Source organism: Ovis aries, chromosome 4 (genome assembly GCF_016772045.2).
Source record: "Ovis aries strain OAR_USU_Benz2616 breed Rambouillet chromosome 4, ARS-UI_Ramb_v3.0, whole genome shotgun sequence".
NCBI lineage: Eukaryota > Metazoa > Chordata > Mammalia > Artiodactyla > Bovidae > Ovis > Ovis aries.
In genome coordinates this window covers 105,735,146-105,760,650 of record NC_056057.1, presented here as the reverse complement: position 1 = coordinate 105,760,650, position 25,505 = coordinate 105,735,146, and the positions used below count along the sequence as shown (strand labels likewise).

At 44.0% G+C, this 25,505-nt stretch overlaps 1 protein-coding gene across 2 annotated transcripts in view; it reads right to left on the bottom strand.

Moving 5' to 3' along the window:
- Window positions 1-25,285, bottom strand: part of TMEM178B (transmembrane protein 178B) — a 410,618-nt gene extending 385,333 nt beyond the window's left edge. For both annotated transcript variants that reach the window (XR_006059714.2, XM_042248929.2), the window contains exon 1: window positions 23,227-25,285. Coding sequence is in view for 1 of the 2 variants with exons in the window: in XM_042248929.2 (XP_042104863.1) it covers window positions 23,227-23,608 (382 nt within the window). In the remaining variant the exon portion in view is untranslated. The remainder of the gene's footprint in view (window positions 1-23,226) is intronic.
- Window positions 25,286-25,505: the final 220 nt, after the last annotated feature.

The following is a 25,505-nucleotide window of genomic DNA, read 5'->3' as shown; positions in this document are numbered from 1 at the left end:
CTGAAAATGGATGCATTAAGTAAGTTATTATGTGTTTGTGTATTAGTCGCTGAGTCATATCCAACTCTTTGTGACCCCATGGACTGTAGCCCACCAGGCTTCTCTGTCCATGGAATTCTCCAGGCAAGAATACTGGGGAGGTTAGCCATTTCCTTCTCCATGGGATCTTCCCAACCCAGGGACTGAACCTGGGTCTCCTGCATTGCAGGTACATCCTTTACCATCTGAGCTACCAGGGAAGCCCTAAGTTATTACCTACATAAGTAAACAATGAAATACTAGCCACTTTAACACATAAATTCTAGAATTTCAATGGCTTAACTAAGAAATCTATTTCTTGCTCACTAAAATTCAACTGGCCAGCAAGACAGGAAAGACTACTATTTCCAGTCATTCTTCCTGAGGCTTTACCATCTTCATCCTCAAATTTCAACATAATCCAAATAGTGAGAATCCAAATAGAAATGCAGGAGAAAGTAGGGGATAACACAGGAGGATGTCATAGCACAGACATAGAGGCAAAATTAATCACTTACATCTGCATATCATTGGTCAGAACTCAGTCAAATGGCCATACCCAGCTGCAGAGATCTGGTGGGAGGGGAACAGTCTGGCTGTGCACCCACAAGGAAAGAGATAAATCTGATAAACAGTCACTTTATGTTGGATGGGCAATCATTTGACCTACAGTACAACTGAAAGCATAGCGTAACAAAATATTTAAGCTGGAAAACTACTCTCCCCTCAAGTCTGGGGAAATGTCAATCATAAAGAGCCAGAGCAAGAATCTTGCCAAGAGGCTAATCATGTTGTACAGAATGTAGTCCTGAGATTCTTCAACTCTGGATACCAAGTCTGAGGCTGTCAAGGCAAGTGGAGAGATATGGTTTGGTTGCCTAGAGCTACCATCAGCACTTGCACCTCCCTTCACACGGATGCAATGATGAAGGAGAACAAAACAGGAGAATACACAGGCACATCCCCAGTTCAACCCAGCACTACGAGGCAGTATCCTGGAGTGTAGTGGTTGAATGAATATGGAAAAAAGCAATAGTCCAGGTATGTCCTCACTGTTTGCTACTCAGGCAACAGATGATAAACTTTTCTGTCTCCAGTGCCTCATATGCAAAATGATGAAAATAATCACATGCCCTACATACTGGTGACGGTTCAGTAAAAAACAAAAGTCCTGATGAAAAGGTATATATGAGAGAATAAGCAGCTACTGAAAGAGAGAGGAAAAGTAAGTGACAGAAGATTAGGGAGGAGAGCATCCTTTGAATAAACCTATTACTGTGATAGTTGTGAAACAAAGTGGCAATAACCAAATAGAAAAATGTGATAAGCTTAGAAATTTATAAGAGCTTGAAAAAATAAAATTGGTCATGGCATACACCCTGAAAGACATTTTGTGGAAATTCAGAACCTACTTGCTTCCAGATGGAACCAAAATACTCCCAGCCACAAGCCAGAAGGGTAAAGAAAAAAAAACAAAAGTTATGTGCAATTTTAGGTAGCAATGAGTGACATTTCTCACATGGTTTCCAAATTGGGACCTGATTTCCCTTCTATTTCTGAGTAGGAGGCAAAGGTGAAATTATACACCACCTGCTCCCCTAACTTGCACCTGTTACTCTTTGTTTCTAGAACTTTTACAGTTTTTCTTAGATTTTTGAGTCTTTACAATCTCCAAAGAAGAAATCAAAGAGACTAATGATATCCATGTGTGTTTTTATGCTAAGTCACTTCAGTCCTGTCCGTCTGTTTGTGACCCTATGGACTGTAGCCCTCCAGGTTCCTCTGTCCATGGGAATTCTCCAGGCAAGAATACTGGAGTGGGTTGCCACACCCTCCTCCAGGGGGTCTTCCTGACCCAGGGATTTAACCCATGTCTCTTACGTCTCCTGCATTGGCAGGCAGGTTCTTTACCACTAGCGCCACCTGGGAAGCTCAATATATTCATATCTTCTCAAAACACACGCAGACATATAATTCGATGCATTCTTTTTCCCCCAAGAAAGGAAGATTTTGTGACTTAAATTCCTACACTAATCATAGAAAATATTTGTAGCTGAGAGGTTCCCAGAAGTTCTTGGGCTTTGTTTTCCAGAGAAACTTACAGTATAATAGACAAAGAAGACGAATTCCACACCACCATAGGTCTTCACTCATTTAATCAGTGGCTCTGAAATGCAGACACAGTGCAGCATTTTTAGCATGACAAGGCAAGAATATGTCTATTCAGCCTGAAAATAAAGCAGCTTTATCTCAAAAATGACTTGAATGTCATCAGCACCAAAGCACACTAAGATCCTAATTAAAGTGATGCTATTAAACGAAAATACTGCAGAAACTGTTTGTTAAAGATCACTACAGCAGCTAGTAGAAGAGGTTCCAGAATGGGTTGTGCTAGCTTTTAAAACTGAAACCTTTTGAACTTTTCAGAGTACCATACTTCAAGACACAACACAACACATCTCAGTGAACACCTAAGTGCAATATGTCTCAAGGGTCCAACCAATCACCAACCAGCTGATGCCTAAAACAGGCTACCCTGACCAGTTCCTTTCTATAAAGCAAAAAGCAAACCAACATGCATTACCAGAGTGTAGTCCACTCTCCAATCCTGCTTTCTTCAGAGAAAACTTCCATTAAATGCTCAATGCCAACAAGATGCCGACGTGCTATAAAAACTCTCTTCTAAGAAGACTAAAGCTCTTGGCCCACATTATCTCACAAGTAGTGTGAGCAAGAAGATAGATAACTTGCATCAAGAAAGTCTCACAGACGCATGTAAATCAGTGAAGTCACAACACTCTCTCACACCCAGACACAAAAATAAACTCAAAATGGCTTAAAGACTTAAATGTAAGACATGACATCATGAAACTCTTAGAAGAGAACAGAGGCAAAACCTTCTCTGACATAAATTGTACCAGTGTTTTCTTAGGTCAGTCTCCCAAGGCAAAAGAAATGAAACCAAAACTAAACAAATAAGACCTAATCAAACTTATAAGCTTTTGCACAGCAAAGGAAACCATAAAACGAAAAAACAACTTACAGTCTGGAAAAAAATATTTGCAAATGATGCAACCAACAAAGGCTTAATTTCCAAAATATACAGATAGTTCATATAACTTGATAACAAAAAAATCCAATCAAAAAATGGGCAGAAAATCTAAGCAGACAGTTCTCCAAAGAAGACATACAGACAGCCAACAGGCACATGAAAAGCTACTCAACCCATCATTAATTATTAGAGAAATGAAAATTAAAACTATAACGGAGGTGTCACCTCACACGGATCAAAATGGCCATCATCAAAAAGCCTACAAATAATAATTGCTGGAGAAAGTACAGAAAAGGGAATCCTCATACACTGTTGTTGATGTAAATTGGTGGAGCCACCATGAGAACAGTGTGGAGTTTTCCTTAAAAAAAAACTAAAAATAGAGTTACCATATAATCCAGCAGTCCCACTCCGAAGCATACATCCAGAAAAGACAAAACCTCTTATTCATAACGTTACATGCAGCCCAATGTTCATAGCAGCACTACTTAGTCTAGTTAAGACATGGAAGCAACCTAACTGTGCATTATCAGATGATAGATAAGAAGATACGGTATGCATAAATAGTGGAATATTATTCAGCTATAAAAAAGACTGAAATAATGCCATTTGCAGCAACATGGATGGACCTAGAGATTATCATACTGAGTGAAGTAAGTCAGACAAAGACAAATACTATATGACATCACTTATATGTGTGTGCTAAGTCACTTCAGTTGTGTCCGATGCCATGCGACCCTATGGACTATAGCCCACCAGGCTCCTTTGTCCATGGGATTCTCCAGGCAAGAGCACTGGAGTGCATTACCATGCCCTCCTCCAGGGGATTTTACCAATCCAGGGATCAGACCCACGTCTTTTACGCCTCCTGCTTTGGTAGGCCGGTTCTTCACCACTAGCACCACCTATCGCTGATACGTGAAATCTAAAAAATAGTACAAATGCACTTATTTGCAAGACAGAAACAGACTCACAGACATAGAAAACAAACGTATGCTTTCCAAAGGGGAAAGGGGTGGGGGGAGAGGAATAAATTTGCCGTAGGGGATTAACGATGCACAGTACTGTATACACAACAGGAAAACAGCGAGGATTGACTGTATAATATATTATACTATATGCAATTCCCTATGGAATTATATTCAATATCTTATAACAAACTATAATGGAAAAGAATTTTAAAAAGGAATATACATATGTATATACACATATATATATGTATATATGATCACTTTGCCATATACCTAAAACACAATATTGTAAATCAACTATACTTTAAGAAAAAAAGGAATAAATTAATGATCATCTCAGATTTTTACTTACTCCCCTAAAACATGTGTTTCTTCCCGGGCTCCATCCCTTCCTTTCACTCTTATCTCTGCCTTCCTTTCTGCCTCAACCTTCTCCAGCATTGCTCCCGCAGGTCTTCCTTCTTTTCTCCCTGTATCATCAGTTTTGTCCCTACCTACTGAGTCCCCATCAGCCTACAATTATGCTAGTATTTCTCTAATAAAAAAAAAGTTTTAAGTCTGTCTTAGTCTAAATTTCTCAGTCCAGCTACCTTTTCTCTCCTTACTTTTACATGGAAAACCCTTTTAAGAGAGCAAAAGAGACACAGATGTATAGAACAGTCTTTTGGACTCTGTGGCAGAGGGGGAGGGTGGGATGATTTGGGAGAATGACACTGAAACATATATAATATCATATAAGAAACGAATCGCCAGTCCAGGTTTGATGCAAGATACAGGATGCTTGGGGCTAGTGCACTGGGATGACCCAGAGGGATGGTACAGGAAGGGGGGTGGGAGGGGGTTTAGGATGGGGAACACATGTACACCCGTGGTGGATTCATGTTGATATATGGCAAAACCAATACAATATTGTAAAGTTAAAAATAATAATAATAAATTTTAAAATTTAAAAAAAAAGTTGTCTAAACTCACTGTCTTCAATTCCTCCCCTCCTCTCTTTTACTCTTGAATCTACCACCAGAATCAATTAACTTCCATGTTGTGAAAGCCAAAGTTCAAGTCTCAGCCTCATCTTACTGGACTCACGGGCGGCCTTGCACACTGTTGATCACTTCCTCCTCCTCCTTAAACCACGTCCTTTATCTGGCTTCCAGGATGCCACACTGTCCTCATTTCTCTCTCACTACACTAGCTGTTCCTCCTTGATGTCTTTTGCCAACTCCTCCTCATCTCCCCGAGGTTTATAAAGCCCCAGGATTCAACCCTTAGACCTCCTCTCTTCTCTGTTTACACTCACTCTCTAGGTGATCTCATTCAGTCTCATGACTTTAAAAATACCATAAGCTAGCTGATGACTCCTAAGTTTACATCCCAAGTGAGATTTCTCCCCTGAACCCAGGACCATATATCCAATTAGCTATAAACATTTCCACTTGAACATTCAAAAGGTATCTCAAACACTATCATGTCCAAAAGAATGGATTCCCAAACCAAGGTCTTCCTCCAGCCCTGGCCATCATATTTAATGGCAACGCCATGCTTCCCAGGTGGCACTAGTTGCAAAGAACCCATCACCAAAGCAGGAGACACAGACAGGCAGGCTCAGTCCCTGGGTTGGGAAGATCCTCTGCAGGAAGGCACAGCAACCCACTGCAGGATTCTTGCCTGGAGAATCCCATGGACAGAGGAGCCAGGAGCTACAGTCCATGGGGTGGCAAAGAGTGGGACACGACTGAAGCAATCTAGCGTGTAAGCACGCCACACTACCAGCTACTCAGGCTAAAAACTTTGATGCCATCTTTGACTTCTCTTTTTCTCACCCAGGTTGCATTTGATCCATGAGCCAATCCTGACACTTTTTCATTCTAAATATATCCAGAACCCAGTCTCTTCTCCCATTGCTCTAGTTCCAGCCACCCTCTATGTGGGCTAGTCTCCCTGATTCCATATGTACCCCCACTGTAATGTTATTAACTTTGCAACCCAAGTGATCCTTTTAAACCATAACTCTAGTCTAATTATGCCAATCCTCTTCTCAGAGGCTTCCCATCTCATGCCATCCTATGTCTTCAAACCCTACAGGAGGTGGTTCTTCGCTGACATCGGATCCTACGACAGTGTTCCCCTTCATCCCTTCCCCCAACCTCAGCCATTCTTCCAACACTGTAATTTCTCCAACATGCTAGCTGTTTCTCCCACGTTAGGGCTGGTGCCCTACTTGGTTCACTACAGTACCCCAGGGCTTCCCTGGGGGCTCAGACGGTAAAGAATCCACAAGCAGTGTGGGAGATCTGGGTTCGGTTGGGAAGATTCCCTGGAGGAGGGCACGGCAACGCACTCTAGTATCCTTGCCTGGAGAATCCTCATGGACAGAGGAGCCTGGTGGGCTACAGCCCATGGGACCACAAAGAGTCAGACACAACTGAGCGACTAAGTACACTGTACCTTAAGCTCCTAATACAAACCCTGATATGTAAGTATTCACCAAATATGTGTTGAATAAGTGAATATATAATTTGTGTAATTTACTCATGGCATCAGGAAGGAGAACCACAGAGTAGAAATTATCACTCACACATCCTAGAAAAAGTCACCATCCTCTCTGACATCATTCCCTAGGGACCCACCTGCATATAAGTACACTCAGCTCAAACAAAACCTTGACTCCATGTGTCAAGAACTTTAGCCAAGGAACTCTGTACTGTCTTCTGGAAGTTTCCACTGCTCTCAAACTCATATCACTTTGTGTTTAGGGTCACTAATCTTCCCAACACGTCACGGATGCTGTACTGAAGCCCACCTGAGTCTCTTAAAAATCAGTGTTCACATCATAAGAGGACTTTTTAAAAATTAGCAGGACAACCAAGCTGCAGAATAACTACCATCAAGTCATGTTTGAGGCCAAGAGAATCAATTCTGTATTTCGCCACCAAGAAATTCTTCTACTTAAACAAACTGAATCCGTTTGGAACAGAAGCTCTCTTGGCGTGTATGTTTAGCATGTTAAGGTCTGCATCATAGGAATCACCACCTTGAGAAAGTCCGTTTCTCTTTTCTAAATAATAAGGAGCTCAGTACAGGGATATCGCTGTTGCTCCTGAGTGCACTTCACTACCTGGAGATGATCTATCTTCTGTGAAGGAGCCATTATGGTCTCTGATGCATCCCCCTTTTTAGCAGCTTTTATTGATCTGCAAGCGCCCAGCCAGCCACCACACCACTACGGATATGTGTAATAAAAGCTGATACCGGCGTGCTGCCGGCACAGGAGATAAACGTCCTTTTCTGAAATGGCAACAACTCTGCTGACCCCAAAAGATGGGATGCCACCCTCCAGTTTGAAATAAACCTCTGGATTCCTATAGGTTTTAAAATAAGCATTTATGACAAGAGACGATTTACTAGGGTAAAGGCGACCCTCCATTTTATAAAACTCGCATTGCTGCATAGATCACTTATACTTTTTATAATCAGCTTTTACAATTAATCTAGCTCTTCAAAATGCAAGTTCAGTGTTTAGTACCCAATGGTTACTACTGAATGTACAATCTGAATTTTGGTCTATGGTGCTTTATGCAACTTAGGCAGAGGGTTCTGGAAATCATTTTTTCTAGTTTAAACTCAGCATAGACTTAACCAATATAACTCCAGGAGATACAGTGGTCAAAGAAAATGTTTCCTTGATAAGAATCATTTATTCGGCTTAGTTAGAGAGCCAAGCAATGTAGCCAGATGTATATTTGTCTGCTGAAAAACAAAAAAATTATTCTACTATCCAAATGACCCCAGTGGTCTGCCCTTAGTAAATCACATAGCTAAAGGAGAAGTTCTCAAAACCTTCCCTGTGAGATGACCAGCCTGAACGGCAGTCACTGCTGTTTGGGAAGAGAATTCACTTCCCAGTGACATGGAGAGTAAAAGCGTCTCTCATCCGTTGTCGAGCTGGGACGCAGTGGTCTTCACAAGCAAAGATGGGTTGGTTGGCCATGGTGTCTTTCCATCCCCAGATCATTCTGTAGAGGATGTATGCTTTCTATGAGCAATGTTGCTCACCAGCCACAATGGGGCCAGTGCACCAGAGACTTGGAAATAAATATTGACCCTGTTCACCCAGCATCACTGACCCACGCCAGCTGGAAGTCACGAAAATTGAACTGAGGTATGAACCAGAGAGGCATTCACAAAGACACAGTCTCTATTTTCTGGCCGTTATCTGGCCTAACTCTCTATGAGAAGAGATTTGAGGAAGCTTCCCTTAGTAAACAGTGGAGAGGGAAGTTTTAATAAGACAGCCTGAAGACAAGCCTGGTGATAAACACTGAGAAACTTGAGGGAATGGTCACATATGCCAGACCCAGAGGTACTCCACGATGGGGACAAGAAATGGAGATATGGGACTTCCCTAGTGGTCCAGTGGCTAAGACTCCACGCTCCCAATTCAGAGGGCCTGGGTTCAGTCCCTGGTCAGGGAACTAGACCCTGTATTCTGTAATGAAGATCCCATGCAGCCAAATAAATAAATAAATACATATTTTTTAAAAGAAAAAAAATGAAATGGACCTAGCCTTCTCTGTATCCAATATGCTGCGGTGGGAAGGACCAGACTAAGAAAAGCATGCCAAGAAGAGAAAGTGGGCAAGATCATAATGAAGAGGTCCAGTCCAGGATACGTGGACTAATCCCCACTTGAAAATCTCCTCATGTGAATCAGAGATATGGGCACTTTAAGAAAATACAAACCTTAACAAAAGAAATAAATCAAAGTTTATCATATGCATTACAGAGCAACTCACAGCAGGTTTCCTTTTAATAGTGAGTTTCCCTAGTCCAGTGAAATTATGGCTCTTTGTTAAATAAGACTTCCAGATTGACTGCACTAACGGAAATAAACCTTCATTCATCCAATAACTATGTATTAAATACCTATTATGGACCATGCATTATGCAAAACACTGCAGATAAAAGATGAATAATAAGTAGTTCAAAAATAGTCTTAAAAAGGAGGGAAACATATGGGGAAACAAAATGTCACTGGTGCTAGGAAGACGTCTGTTGTGTGACAGACAGCTAAGGAGGAAGAAGGCAATTCTCCCTGGGAGACAGAGGTGATGGAACCCAAGCAAGACTAGGAGGAGAGGCCCATGGCTGATCCCTAAACGAAAAGCAGGTGCAGGCCAGGCTGAGTTGCGGGTGGGTATAACCAGGGACCAGAGAAGGCAATGGCAACCCACTCCAGTACTCTTGCCTGGAAAATCCCGTGGATGGAGGAGCCTGGTAGGCTGCTGTCCATGGGGTCGCTAAGAGTCGGGCACGACTGAGCGACTTCACTTTCACTTTTCACTTTCATGCATTGGAGAAGGAAATGGCAACCCACTCCAGTGTTCTTGCCTGGAGAATCCCGGGGACGGCAGAGCCTGGTGGGCTGCCGTCTATGGGGTCGCACAGAGTCGGACACAACTGGAGCAACTTAGCAGCAGCAGCAGCAGCAGCAGCAGCAGCAGCAGCAGCATAACCAGGGACAGAGGCTCTAGGCAAAGAAAGAAGCTTCACTATCAAAGGCTCTCAAGTATCAAACAGTTTAGCCTGTTTAGAGACCAGGAGTCCTTCATCAGAGCGGGAGGAGATCAAGCTGGAGAGAAGCAGGCAAAAGGATGAGATGGGCAGATTGCGGGCTAGGGGGTGGGGAATGGTATCAGACCTGTGAGTCCTCACACGCCAAGATGACCTTATCACGGACCTCTCATGATTGACAGGCTGGGAGGAGCCACTGAAGAATTTTGAGCAGAGTGATAACATGATTAGATTTACATTTAAGAAAAATCACTCTGAATGGAAAGCATTGACAGGAGATGAGATTAGAGACCAGGGAATGCTACAAGAACACAGGTGATGTGGACCTCACCACAGCAGCAGTATTGGAATAGCGTGGGGAGATGGGCAGAAAAGTATCAGGAGGAAAAGTGGCTTCACTGCTCCGATGAGTAGGGCAAGAATGAAGAGATCTCTAAGGATGACTCCCAAGTTTCTGGTTTGGGCAAGTAGGGAGGCAGTGAGGTCATTTCCCGAGATGGAGGAAAATGAAAGAGCAATGCCTGGGAGAAAAAGAAAACAGGTTCTTTTGGACCTATGGAACCTCCAAGCAGAGATATGCGACAGGTGAGGTGTTTGGGTGGAGGATCTGAATGAGAGATTCCCAGTGCAATAGGTTGTGACCATCAAGGCCAAAATCGGTCATGGACGTGAGATGGCTCAAGGGGACAGGGAGGGAAAGAAAAAGAAGTGGTACCCTGGAGAGCACTCACATGGGCTGAGAAAGAAAAGCTAGTGCTGGAGAGGAGGAAAGGAACAAGCCAGAAGCAGGCCAGGAGAGGACAGTGCCCCCAAAGCCAGAGGAGGTGACATTTTCAAAGAGAAGGAGAGGAGTGACCCCAGCATGGGAGTTGGAGAAAAACCCAGTGGCTAGGGCCTCAAAGTGCACTGAGGGTGAAAAAGACGAGAAAGCCAGGCGAGGAGAGAGGCCACACCTGTAAAGAACAAGGGCCGAGCAAGATGAACCTCTGTTTTGTGTTAACACATTCCTGGAGGAGGAAGCAAGGGGAAGAGGTTGAAGACACAGAGGCCAGCCCTTCCCAAAGTCATTCATCTCAGGAAGGGCAGGAAGAGCATCCTTACAGAGCACGATGAATGAAGCGGCTCATCCATATGGGACCTGGAGACGCAGGCCTGCCCAGAGCTTCACATGTGCATCTCTTCAGCCCCATGGTTACTGAAATATGAGCGTGAAAGTTATTCTGCTCCAACGCCCCTGAAATCCCCTGGGACTTTCATGACCGCCCCACCCCCACCCCACCCCCTAGTAACTTCAGGTCCAGCTCTGGTGCTTGAAAAGCATTATCAGGTGAAAATGGGACCCCTGCTGCAATTCTGATGGGCCTGTCCCGTTCCAGCTGGAGCTCGTATGGCATGGGAACATACCACTGCTCCTGGCTGAAGTCACCCACACAATTCTAAGAATATAATTCTGACTCCTTCCTACCAGTTCTCAGCTTTTCCTTTCCTAGCTCATCTGAGGTCCTCCTGTGGGGTCAGCAGGCCTTCCCAGGGGCTCGTGCTCACTCTCTGGTGGGCTGTGCTCTCTGTCTCCGTGCCTTGACTACTAATCTTCAGTGTCTGATTAAGTCCATTGGAGGGAGGGCTTTGCTTTAACTTTCTGGCCTTAGAGCGCTGGGTTTTTCTCCACAAGCTGCAGGAAACCCGCAAAGCAAGGAGTGATGTGCACATTCGTCTCTATCTCAGAAATAAGCCATTTTAAAGCCTTGGCTTCCTCTTCTTACACCACATCAGAAGGGGGGAAAACATGACTTTATCCTTCCTATCCCCAGGAGCAACTCTCAGTGCACACCGTTGGTTAAGGGTTACCTGATTCTCCTCTTTGTTACTACTTACAAAAGTCAGTCACAGACTGACTCAAAGTTTTCCAAGAATTTTCTTTAAAGACCCTGCCTCCTGAACACTGAACAGTAGAGTCTGAATAAAATGTGAACTTTTTTTGATCAGAACAGCAACAATCTTTCAAATAGCTTCAGTGTGCATGCATACGTGTGTCCCATTTGCCTCAGATCTGTTTGTTGTTGTTGTTTTAAGAAATAAAATATTAATATCACAGATGATTTGAAAGCTCCATCCCAATTCCATTTCCTTCCTTGTCCTGAGGAAGATAAACATCATCCTTCATTTTGGGTTTTTCGGTCACATACATATTTTTATAAAAACAAATAACCATATCTCATGTTATCCGATCTGTTTTTGAGTTTCATATAAATGGCATCATTTCATTCTGCACCCTGATCCTTTCACTCCAATTTTATCTTTCCCCACTTGGAAACACGTAGGTCTAGTAGATGTCTTTTAAATATGCAGTGGTATTTTCCATCATATGAACAAACCATACCTATTATCCATGTCCCTGTTAACAATGAACAGAAGTTTTTCCTTTTTGTTTACTTAGTTATTTTATTATGATAAGACAGTGCTGCCGTGGTGACTCCTGGATGTGTTCCATGGACTCATGAGTGTGCACAGCCTGGGGCAGAAGTGTCAGGAGACAGGGCAGGTGTGTCCCCAGCCTCACAAGGTAGCGTCTAATGCTGCATTGAGTAGCATACAGCAGCGCAGGAGCCCGGAGCTTCTTTAAGGTAAAGACAAGCCTACCCCATCCAGGTCTACAAAACACTCCAGAGCCTTGGGGAATAAGAGTTGTGTCTGCCTAAATAGAACTGCTATTACAAAGATGAAGAGAAATGGAGGGCAAATCTGAATGAGAGATTGCTCTAAAGCAAATAAAGTGTCCAACAGAGAGAGCTTCAGAATATAGAACAGCAGGGCATTTTCAAACGCAGGAAATGATATAAATTTATGAAGATGACCTAATATAAAGTAAATTGCCTTTTCTTGGCAAAATACTTGGATGCCAAAAAAATCAATTGAAATAATTCAGATTCTGCAGGCCCCCATAAAAGCAGCAAATCTGTCAAACTTCTCTGAATGCCAACAGCAACCTCTGCTCAGAATAAACATCACCTGTAGAAGATTCCTAGTGACTCCTAGAATGGGCCTTTAAGCATCATCTCTATGTATACAGATTTACAAAAAATAAACTTTTTTCATCCTTAAATCACCTGTGTGTTGCCTGACATATTTATACTTGTTGGTATTTTTAAATATTGCTGAACAGAGTATCTCTGATATGATTTCTTAAAATCTGAGAGCAATAGCTGCTTTTGGGGAGAAGGACTAGGTGTCTGGGGGACAAATGTGGGTGGAACGCAGACTCAACAAGTATTACCTTGTCACTATTAATTAATCACTTTTAACTGAGGCTCAGACTTCATTTTATCAACCCACAGATAACCTAAGTACATCTTAGGACCAGCTGTCCACTTTTTGGCAAAACTTCCCCTAACTGCTCCAGAACTCAAGAATCACTCAGGACCTCAGCACATAAATCTCTCAAAGAACCAAACCTGGATCTCCAAAACATACAAACAGCCCATCCAGCTCTATATCAAAAGAACAAACACCCAATCCAAAAATGGGAAGAAAATCTAAACAGACATTTCTCCAAAGAAGACACACAGACGGCCAAAAAGCACATGAAAAGATGCTTATGAACATCACTAATTATCAGAGAAATGCAAATCAAAACTACAATGATGTTACCACCTCACACTGGTCAGAACAGCCCTCATCAAAAAAAAGTCTACAAACAAATGCTGGAGAGGGTGTGGAGAAAAGGGAATCCTCCTACACTGTTGGTAGCATGTAAATTGGCATGTAAAACAGCATGAAGGTCCCTTTACAAACTGAAAATAGAGTTACCATATGATCCAGTAATCCCACTCCTGGGCACATATCTGTACAAAACCATAATCTGAAATGATACATGTACCCCATTGTCCACTGCAGCACTATTTACAATAGCCAAGACATGGAAGCAACTTAAATGTCCAATGACAGAGGAATGGATAAAAAAGCCATGGTACGTATATATTACAGAATATTATTCAGTCATAAAAAATGAAATACTGCCATTTGCAGCAACACAGCTGGACCTAGAGATTATCATACAAAGAGAAGTCAAAGACCAGTATCATATAATGTTACTCATATGTGGAATCCAACTTTTTTTCAAATAGTTACAAATGAACTTATTTACAAAACAGAAGCAGACTTACAGACAGCAAAAACAAACGTATGGTTACCAAAGAGAAAACATGGAGGAGGGGGATAAATCAGGAGCTTGAGATGAACACAGGCACACCGTTACACATAAGATAGATGAGCGATGTGCTGTATAGAACAGGGAACTCTATCCAATACACTGTAATAACCTATATGAGAAAAGATGAGAGGAAAAGAGTCTAAGAAAGAATAAATATATGTGTACACACATATATCAGTTCAATTCAGTTCAGTCGCTCAGTCATGTCCGACTCTTTGGGACCCCATGGACCACAGCACTCCAGGCCTCCCTGTCCATCACCAACTCCCGGAGTTTACCCAAACTCATATCCATTGAGTTGGTGATGCCATCCAACCATCTCATCCTCTGTCGTCCCCTTCTCCTCCTGGCCTCGATCTTTCCCAGCATCAGGGTCTTTTCAAATGAGTCAGCTCTTTGCATGAGGTGGCCAAAGTATTGGAGTTTCAGCTTCAGCATCAGTCCTTCCAATGAACACCCAGGACTGATCTCCTTTAGGATGGACTGGTTGGATCACCTTGCAGACCAAGGGGCTCTCAAGAGTCTTCTCCAACACCACAGTTCAAAAGCAACAATTCTTTGGCGCTCAGCTTTCTTTATAGTCCAACTCTCACATCCATACATGACCACTGGGAAAACCACAGCCTTAACTAGATGGATACATATTTATATGTGGGACTTCCCTGGTGGCTCAATGATAAAGAATCTGCCTGCCAATGCAGGAAATACAGGTACCATCCCTGGGTCTGGAAGATCCCCTGGAGGAGGAAATGGCAACCCACTCCAATATTCTTAACTGAAAAATCCCAGGGATAGAGGAGCCTGGGGGCTACGGTCCACAGAGTCATAAAGAGTCGGACACCTTAGTGACTAAACAACAATAATAAGTGTAACTGAATCACTCTGCTGTACGCTTAAAACTAACACAACACTGTAAATCAACTAGGCTGCAATAAAATTAAAATATTTTTTAAAAAAGAACTAAATTTGGGGGTTTTATTTGTCAGTCTTCTGTATACTGCCTTTTTTCTCTTTGAGGACAGGAGCTATTAATGCCTATCTCACTCAGGATCCTCCAGCCCCAAGTAATGCGCCTGAAATAGCTGGAACTCAAAAGGCATTTTTAGAATAAACACAGAGAAGTGTTCTTTACCGTACAATGGTTTTTAAATGACCCAAGGAACATATTCATTATTTTCACTTGTTTTATATACTGGTATTCTTGAAAAGTTTTATTTAGAAAAAAGATACAATCCTTGAAGGTGTTTCAATGGAAGGCCTATGAGGGCAGATATTTTGTCTGTTTCATTAACTTCTATGTCCAAAACGTACCTGAGTTAGTGCCTGGCACATAGTGGGCACTCAAAAAATGCGTGGAATAAATGAAGATCCTCGGTTATGAAGTATTCTACACACCAGGAATCCAGTTCCTTTCTCTATTAAGTTTCTTCATTCTTTTAATTAATTGCGTTATTTTAATTGTGGTAAAACAGAGTTAGTGATGGACAGGGAAGCCCAGCAAGCTGCAGACCACGGTGTCCCAAAGAGTCAGACACGACTGAGTGACTGAACTGATATGTAACGTAAAATTGATCATATTAACCACTTTTAAGAATACAGTTCTGCAAACTATGGACACCAAGGGGGAAATGAAGAGTGGGGTGAATTGGGGGATTGGGATTGACATGTATACACTACTGGTACTATCTATAAAACAGAGAACTAATGAAAACCTACTGTACAGCACAAGAAACTCTACTCAGTGCTCTGTGGTAACCTAAACGGGAAGGAAATCCAAAAAAGAGGGGATATGTGTGTAGATATAGCTGATCCACTTTGCTGTACAGCAGAAACTGATCCAACATTGTAAAGTAACTATACTTCAATAAAAATCAATAATAAAAAAGAATACAGTTCTGTACTTTTAGTACATTAAGTACATCCATATTGTCATGCAACCAACACGACCTTTCTCCATCAAGGTTTTAGATTTTTTAACCTCAACCTGCAACATGGCATTTTAAATCATCAGAAAGAGAGATGGTCAGTTTTTATTACACAGTCCTACATTGGAACAAAATTAGCTGCTTCGTTTTCCACCTCTTCCTTTTACACGCTAGCACCCAGCCATGATCCTTTCTGCAACATCTCCATCTCTCTCAATTTGCTCTTTCTTCCCCCTGCCTCACCCTGCTTTCTTTTACCTCTCTTTTACCTTCTCTCAACCATTTGCCCATTATTTACCCTCTGTCACCTACATTTAACTTTCTCATCAAATGTGAAAGGGTTTGACATTCATACAATCCAAACCCACTCTTTCATACATGAGGAAACAAAGTCCTTTAAAAGAATGTATGTGAAGATCATGGCATCCTGTCCCATCACTTCCTGGCAAATAGATGGGGAAGCAGTGGAAACAGGGTCAGACTTTATTTTCTTGGGCTCCAAAATCACCACAGATAGTGACTGCAGCCATGAAATTAAAAGACGCTTACTCCTTGGAAGAAAAGTTATGACCAACCTAGATATCATATTAAAAAAGCAGAGACATTACTTTGCTGACAAAGATCCATACAGTCAAAGGTAAGGTTTTTCCAGTAGTCATGTATGGATATGAGAGTTGAACTATAAAGAAAGCTGAATGCCAAAGAATTGATGCTTTTGAACTGTGGTGTTGGAGAAAACTCTTGAGAGTCCCTTGGACTACAAGGAGATCCAACCAGTCAATCCTAACCTAAAAGAAATCAGTCCTGAATATTCATTGGAAGGACTGATGCTGAAGCTCCAATACTTTGACCACCTGATGTGAAGAAGTGACTCATTAGAAAAGATCCTGATGCTGGGATAGATTGAGGGTGGTAGGAGAAGGGGACGACAGAGGATGAGGTGGTTGGATGGCATCACAGACTCGACTGACAGGAGTTTGAGCAAGCTCCCAGAGTTGGTGATGGACAGGGAAGCCTGGCGTGCTGCAGTCCACAGGGTCTCAGAGAGTTGGACACAACTGAGCGACTGAACTGACAGACAGACAGACTGAAGCATTGTCTCAAATACAGCAGACGTCCAATCAAGACGTTAGAATAAATGCGGTGTCTGCTCATCCACCAACTCATGCACAGCCTTCTCTCTGTGTGTATTTCTGGGGGTAAGGAGTTATAAAAGTATCTGCATCTGAATGAACACTGTGACTCTACTATCCAATGTCTAGACATATACATGTGTGTGGGGTGGGTGTGTGTGGGGGTGGGGGTGGGTGTGTGTGTGAAGAGTCTAATCCAGAGTGTGTTTAGGATTCTGCCTAAAGGCCTAGGATTACCTACTAATAGCAAAGAGGGAGAAAATATTTTTAACTGACAATCCAAAGTGGAATATAGAATCGATCCTCTAATTGATCCTTACCAACCCTACAGTAAAAGAATAAATAAACTGACCTCTGCAACAGAAAGAAGGCTCTTGACTTCATTGGCTCAATAAGATGAGCTCACCCCTGAGTTCCCTGACCAGATGACTCCTGATCCAGTTGAAACAGACGCGACCTCCTGCAAAAGAGCCTGATCCGCTCACACATGACAACGAACTTGGGAAACCGTGAGCTGGAGTGTAAGCTCCTTGAGGACAAGAACCACATGATGACTTTGTTCTCCCCCAGCACACATGTAACATACATGCATGGAGATGCACGCCTTATACAGACATCATGGGTTTTGTATGTATATGCCTGTGAGCAGGTAAAGCCTCCAGATATTATGAAACCAAAACTAATAGAACTATTTATTCTTTGGGCTTATTGTTTCATCTTCCCCTTTGTGCTTATCAAGGACAAAGACATTTCATATCATTCACTACTGCATGTTATATTATACACTGATTAGCTCATTAGGTGTTATTTTCATTTCATCTGTATTTATTTATTATCTCTCTCCACTGCCCACCCTACCATGGAATATAAGCTTCTCCACAATGCCCAGCCTCTAGACTCTCAATAAATATTTGTGGAATGAATGTGTATGTCATTCATTTCTATAATCTCAGCATCTACCACAGTGAAAAAAAAGAGAAAGAAATACTCAAAAATTACAGCACAAAAGGTGGATGAAATTCTGTTGACGGGTCTCAAGGCAAGATGAAATGTTTTGCTTTGCAATGACCTTCCTCTCAGTGCTAAGCTGAAGACTTCCAGCAGGTCTCACCTTTATGAACTCTAAATTACTTCCTGTTTTTTTGTCTCTTTGAAAGAGCAAGTTTATTTTTATTGAAGAATGGTTGATTTACAAAGTCACGTTAGTTTCAGGTAAACAGCAAAATAACCCTATTTTTTTTTTAATTTGAGGAATCAATACCCCAGTCTCTTTTCCACCCACCCCCGCCCCAATAGACTCTATGGCAACAGTAGAGTGGAGTGGGTAAGTCTTCAAACCCAGAGCCAGAATTCAAAGCCTGACACCTTCATTTTCTTATCATGAGAATGTGACAAGTTAATGGAGCTTTGTGTGTCAGTTTCCTCAGCTGTAGAATAGAGATAAATAATAAAAATACCCACCTCAGCACAGTATCATGAAGAATAAGTTAGCTAATAAACGTAAAACTCTTAGAAGAGTACCTGGTCATCAAGTTTAATCACTATTAGTCAAATAGTAATACTATTAATAAATAGCAATACTACTAATAAATAGTAATACTATTACTTCAGCTGAGCGCCGAAGAAGTGATGTTTTTGAACTATGGTGTTGGAGAAGACTCCTGAGAGTCCCTTGGACTGCAAGGAGATCCAACCAGTCCATCCTAAAGGAAATCAGTCCTGAATATTCATTGGAAGGACTGATGTTGAAGCTGAAACTCCAATACTTTTTGGCCACCTGATGCAAAGAGCTGACTCATTTGAAAAGACCCTGATGCTGGGAAAGATTGAAGGCAGGAGGAGAAGGGGATGACAGAGGCTGAGATGGTTGGATGGCAACACCGACTCAATGGACATGAGTCTGAGTAAACTCCAGGAGTTGATGATGGACAAGGGAGGCCTGGCGTGCTGCAGTCCATGGGGTCGCAAAGTCGGACACAACTGAGCAACTGAATCGAACTGAACTGAAATAGTATTACTATCTGAAATGATGGCCATTAGCCACATATGGCTGTTGAGCATCTGTAATGCGACCAAGGAAGTGATTTTTAAATTTATTTAAGTATGATTATTTTCAGTTTAAACAGACACATGTGGCTGGTGGCCACCCCATGGGCAGCACTGCTGCAGGGGATCTCAGCTCACAAGCTCCTGAATGTGGTCCTCACCTGCTCTCCAGCTCCTGGTCTGCTCCTCTCCCTCGCCCCATAAATCAACACTCACAAGGCCCAACGGCAGGGTCGCTCGCACCCCAAGGCTGTGCCTGTGCTGGCCTCTTTGCCTGAAATGCCCTTCCTCCCCATCCACCTCCAAACTTCCTGAAGATCTTGTTCAGATTTCATTTCCTCAGGGCAACTCTCCCCAACTCCCTCCCACCTGACCTCATCCCACTGCCAACACAATGAAGCGTCACCTTCTCTGGGTTTCTCTGCATCTGTTTCTGTCATTCTCGTTATCCCAGACTCGTCACTTACTCTATGTGATACTAACAGAATGATGGGAATTCTAAGGACCAGTCTCTCTTTGTTCCAGTGATATTTGCTAATACCTGTGCAATAAATACTTGCTGAGTCCATTATTAATCTGTGAATATGTACAAGGTTTTATTAACACAAACTTCAGAACACTGACTACCACTCCATAATTACTTAGGTCAAGTTCTCCTATAAAGCCTATTTTCAAAGAATAAGGAAGTTCTTAGCATGTCAGCTGAAGGTCTACTGATTTCAAGGCGTATCAACATAACATTTCAGTACTAACCAAAGAATCTGAATCTTCTCTGGAACAAACTCCTACCTGTGTTTGCTCCTTCTAACAGTCTGGAAGTCTCTAGGATTTCAGAAACTGATCCTACCATTTATCTGTCCCCAGTGCTCACAGTGACTTACCAGGAAGACACAGATGAAATTGAAAAGAAAGAAGACAAGAGGACCTGATTGTAGACACAGATGGGAATTCAAGGGTAAGTGATCTTTGCTACATCCTCTACTCAAATCCTACCCTCAAGAAGGAAAAAATTAAAATCTTGTCTAACATGAAAAATAACAATTGCGGGTGATATGTGTCTATTCATTGACATGTGTTATCCAAAACTGCATTGTGTTGCTCTTACTCCTTAGCAAAGCTTTTACTCAAGAAATCTCCCTTGTTAAATTATGAAGCCTCTGTTGCAATATTAAACTGCCCTGAAAGTCACACTGGTTCTTTTTTCCTATCACAATTTTCTGACTAATCCTTTATTTGGATTCCCACACAGTGTTCCAGCAATTAGAATAAGCTTTTGATGGATACTTTTCTGGGAACCTAATCTGTATGAGTTATTTCCCAAGTACCATTCATCGGGTGGATGTATTTTACAAATGATTATCTTTCCTGCCCTCCAAGAACTTAAGGTTCAATAAGACAAACAAATAAATACACAGCGATCAGAAACGTCTTCCTGTGGGCACAGTCATGTCAGCAGGGCAAGAAACGGATTTCAGAAAGCATATGAATCCAAAGGACTTTGTCTTCAAATCAGATATAGATTTGATTTTTTTTCCTTTTAAATTATGTAGTATTATTGTTAAATGCACAAACATTTCTAATGTAATGAACATTGACTTAATAAATGATTGAGTTCTTTAGGACTCTAGGATAAATCTCTAACGTTCACATAATATTGACATATTTTTCATAGTCTTTTTCCTGACTTCCCTTCCCCCTGCCCAACACATATCTCCAGAATTTTAATCTAAGATGCTTCCCAAAAAACCAAAGGTCTAAGACTGCTAATAAACACCATGAGGTAAATATCTTTCTCTAAGATGTCTTAAATTTAAACAAAAGATATCAATTTATTTTTTTGTTTTTTAACTTCCTGATAAAATCTGCCCATCTAGGAAGATCATTCTGCACGCTATTAGAACTGCTTGTGAATTCTCCTAACATAAGACACACTTATTTCCACAGTATGTCCATCACTGCTGAGAAAAAGCAGATCTGGCTTTCAAAGATTATGTTTTGAGATTAAAAATGAAGATAGTGACCTTAAGTTTTTCAAGATTTGTAAGTATGGTATGCTATCTATCTCAGTAAAACCTAACAAGAATGTCAAATGGATAGAAATGGCCATGGTAAGCAGGTGCTTGCAGCTGACAGTGACTGCTGTATTTTGGGTGATGGGAAACAGTGTTTCCATTAGTTCAAGTGAAATACAATGCCCTGCCAACTCGAGGTATCAGTGTATTCAATCCCCCTGCTGTGCCCTGTCCATTTTCTGTTGCTTCAATTCAAAAACCTGTCCATACAAAGTCAAAATGTTGTACATTCTTCCCCTATTCGTTTCCCTGTCGCTGTGTTTCCAGCTTCACCGGAAGAACATGTCGCTATGGTAACCAATCCCTCTGGTGCACAGACCAAGTCAACCTTTCTAGTCCGATTGCCAAGCAGAGCAACAGGGAGTCAAAGCTCTCAATGGAACTACCAGAAGTCATGAATTCCAGCCCCCCTTTTCTCACTGGGGTTAACCAATATCAGGCAGAAGGATACCAGTCTTGTTCCACAAGCTGTTCAAGAAAGAAAATTCAAGAATGTCCTTCAGCAAGTCCTACCAGTGGTTATCGTTATTAGCATGAATCCTTCCTCACATTTCAGCTAACTTCCTATCATTCCAATTTTAATGAAAGCAGAAAATGGCACATAAAGTAACATTTTCCTGAATCTGAGAATTTGAAAACTGTTACAAAGTCAACCATTGTCAAAATCGATTTTGCTTCCTCTTCTTTCCTGAACTCAAGATGCTCTCTTCTGCAAATCTCTAATATCCTATAGAGTTTGACAAAGTTGTAGAGCTCCAAGCGGGTCACCATACTTTACTAAGAATCTAACCATGAAGCAGATGTGATGCTTGTAATAGTAACACATTCTTAACAAAATCATCTAAAATCCCTAGTCATTCTACAGAAGATGCAGACAAATACTAAGATGGATTCTCTTTCTGAACCTACCCCCCTAAATCTGAGTGGCCACTCAAACTATACCCACTGTTTGTCTTTCTTAAACAACTGACTTTTTTTTTCAAATTAATAGTTGTTTTTTCTGATCCACTTCAACATTTTAACAAATCAAAGAACATGTTTTCACACACAAGATTTTAAAATAGCAGCAACCCTGCACTGTAATTATTGACATTAGGAAAAACTACCTCATATGGTAGCCACAAAGACTTTTCAGACAACAACATTGTTTTCACCTTGGTATTACCATTTAACAGATGAAGAAAGTGAAGGGGGTGGGAGGAACTCATGAAATTGCACCACAACTTCCAGGGTGCAGCTATCATTAATGCATATTCCAGCATGCATAGTCCCTTCTTCAAAGCAATATTAATATACATCCAAACAATATTTCAGTGGGCTAATGGAGTAGGATGCTCCCCAAAGTATAAATCATGCAAGATCTACAAACGCATCAGATGAGCAGAATTTAAAAAATTTTTGTGATCATATTAAAGTATCAAGTAAATTTTCATCATTAGCAAATACAGTTTGTTTTCTGCATTCATATACTCTGGATATGTTTTCTACAAATCTTCTGAAAATAGTATTTTTTTTTCCTCTTAAGTACTCACTCTGGTGTTGGGGGGGGGGGGGGACTACTTTCGTGTGCTTATTAGATCCTGCTAATATTCAGTGTGCAGGAGACATTTTTGTCAACCACTCAAAAAGACAAATCAAGAACTATGGTGTGCTGCTACAGGTCAACAGGCTTTGGGCTGAAATAGGGCCGGGGCTGTGATTTATTGATGTTTCTATGACTAGTGCCTGCGTTATGCCGAGCAGAGTATATAGCACTTCAACATTTCTGGCATGAATAAGGCCTTCTCTGTGAGATGTTTCCCCAGTTGCCTTTGATGAATCAGTGCAACACGTAAAACAAAGATTAAAACTAGGAGTCTGTCTACCCCGACATAACCCTCTTAAAGGGTTTCTTTCCTCTGTTAACCGCACAAGATTACAGATTCCCTTCCTTTTCAGAGACCACTGAAGTATCTTCCTGGGTAAAACCCCTGGACTGTGAGATTCTGTCGGAATCCCATCAGGCACACGCAAGACCAAAGGCTGAGGAGGGAGAGGTAAGCCTCATTACGAGCTGTTGGGAGGCAAGATGTGGCCACTTCAAGGCTCAGCCGAGCCTGGACAACCTGACCTCCTGATACCAAGAGATCTTAGAGGCTGCGGCCGAGCGAAGGCAGGAGAGGGCAGCCGGGCCTAGAGGCGCGCGGCTCTCCGCAGCGCCGCGCCACGCCTCGCCTCCAAGCGCTTACCTTTCCGAATCAGGGCCGCGATCTCGGGGTCGAAGCCTTGTCGGTGGCACTTCCTCCAGAGGCCCATGTTGGTGGAGTTGTACTGCCGGCTGCACTCGTCGGCGGGGCTCATGGCGAAGAGTTGCCGGCGATTGCGGGCCCGGAGGAGCTTGCCCTCCCAGCGGTCCAGGCGCGAGCGGCTGGCCCGGAGTGGCAAGTTGTTGTTGTTGTTGTAAATGAAGCCGGGGTCGATCCGGCGAGTGTTGAAGGCCTTGCACCTGTCCCTGTGCTTCCTGGCGTCCGTCTCGTACCAGTGGTCTGAGCATATGGCCACGGCCAGCATGCCGAGGGCGCAGAGCGCTAGCGAGAGGCCCGTGTAGAGCAGTAACCTTCCGGCAGCCATGCCTCCGCTTCGCGGCTACACCTTGGGCATGATCCGCCGCAGCCTCTCCTTCCCTCAGCGCGCCCGGAACAAAGCTGCGGGCGGCCGAGCCGAGGAGGGGACGGCAAGGGGACTCCGCAGCGGCGCCCCTCGGCCCCTGCCTGCTGGTGAGCAGCCCAGGGACTGCAGGGGATGGGGGCGGGCAGCGTAAAAAGTTCTGATCGGGAGAGGCTCCGGCGATCCCCTGGGCGTCCTCCCGAGCAGGCGCAGCCTCTGGCGACGCCGCGCCGGGCCAGGCCGCCTCCCGCCCCCTCCCTGCCCCGCAAGAAGCTGCTTCTCGGAACCCGCCGCGCCCGCAGCACTCAGCCGGGTTTCGGGCGACGCTGCCCTCGGGCCGGAAACTAAACACCAAGTGCTCTCTGTTGCGGTGGGACTCCTGGGCTTTCTTTGTGCAGAGTGGCGGGACCCACTCGCTTGGCTTTCTTGGGGGAGGGGTCTATCAGGAGGAGATGCTAGGCGACGAGATAAATTGAATCACCCTCGATGCGGCCGGCCAGCTCAGGAAACCTCCAGATGCCAGGGTAGGCTGCCCTGAGTCCCGCCTGGGTCTCCCTCTCAGCGCCTCTACCCTTTCTGGTCTACAAGAGAAGAAGTCTTCTCCGGATCGGGTCTTTTACCCAAAAAATTTTTTAAAATTCTGTGTCCTCTGGTCACCAGCTGGTCCTTTGCTCCTTCTGGCCAGCGCGGAGCGTTCAGAGGCGGGCTCCCAGTCGGTGCACGGTCTCGCCCGACCTTTCCCCGCGAGCTCCCGGGTCGTCTGCCTCTTGCTTCGCCATTCAGGCGGCCCCTCGGGCCGACGGTGCGGTCACCCAGACGGCGTTACCGGATGAGCCTTGGTCGGGGCTTTGCGGCGACTGGGCGGCAGCCCGCGGGAGCGAGAGGCTGGCTGCGCCGAGGAGGGTGCACCCGGCAGGGCGCACAGAGCGGGGCGCGCGGGGCTCGACGCACGGCGCCTTCAACACCATGGACAGGTCGCGCGATCGCCGCGCCCGGCCCGCCCAGCAGCCAGCCCCCAGGGCGTCATGCCGCCCCCACCACTGCCGTCTTCTTCCCGAAGTGTCCACCCGGCCACCTTCAAACCCGCCTCTCCCGCGACGCCTCCGCCTCACTTCATCGGGCTCCCGTGTAGCCCCGGGAACGTGCTGCCCGGGTGCTGCAGGTACCCAGGAAAACAACGGCTCCGGCCCTTCGACGCAATCCGCCCCCTTCTCCCGCCACCTGAACCCCGGCACTCCAGCACTCCGTCTGCTCGGTCCAGCTGGGGTCAGCCGCTCTCAGACTGCACCATTTTCTTCGCAGCCCACCCAGGGGTTGAGATGCCGGCTCACTCGGCAGCACGCAGAGAGTCGCGTCCGGCCTCGGCGTTCCACGATCCGGCTCCAGGAGCGGTGGTCGCCGAGGTGAATGGGGCGAGGGTGGGGGAGGGAGGCTGGGACTCTCAGCTCCCCGTCCCTGCCTCCTCCTCTAGCCGCGGCGGCTCCGGGACCTCGCGGTCTCGGCCGGTGCCAGGGAGCCAGAGCCCGGGCTGCGCCGGGGAGGCTCGGGAAATCGCATCGCCCGGCTGCGGGGCGCTGGAGGAAGCCGCGGCTTTGCTCTCTTGCTCGGGAGCCGGGCGCTGCAGCCTTGGCTGAAACCCACAGACGAGAACACGGAGCGCACAGCCAAAAGCTAGTGATGTCATCCGTGCAACGTGAGCCTCATCTCTTATTTTTCTAGCATCCTTAAAGATAAAGTGCACCATTTCCCAGGCACAGGATGTCTAAGGCTTATTCTGTGACCAGGCAAGTCAATGGTGTCTGGCTAGGTATGTGCACAACCACATCCATATTTATGCACATATACATATATGTGATATGTA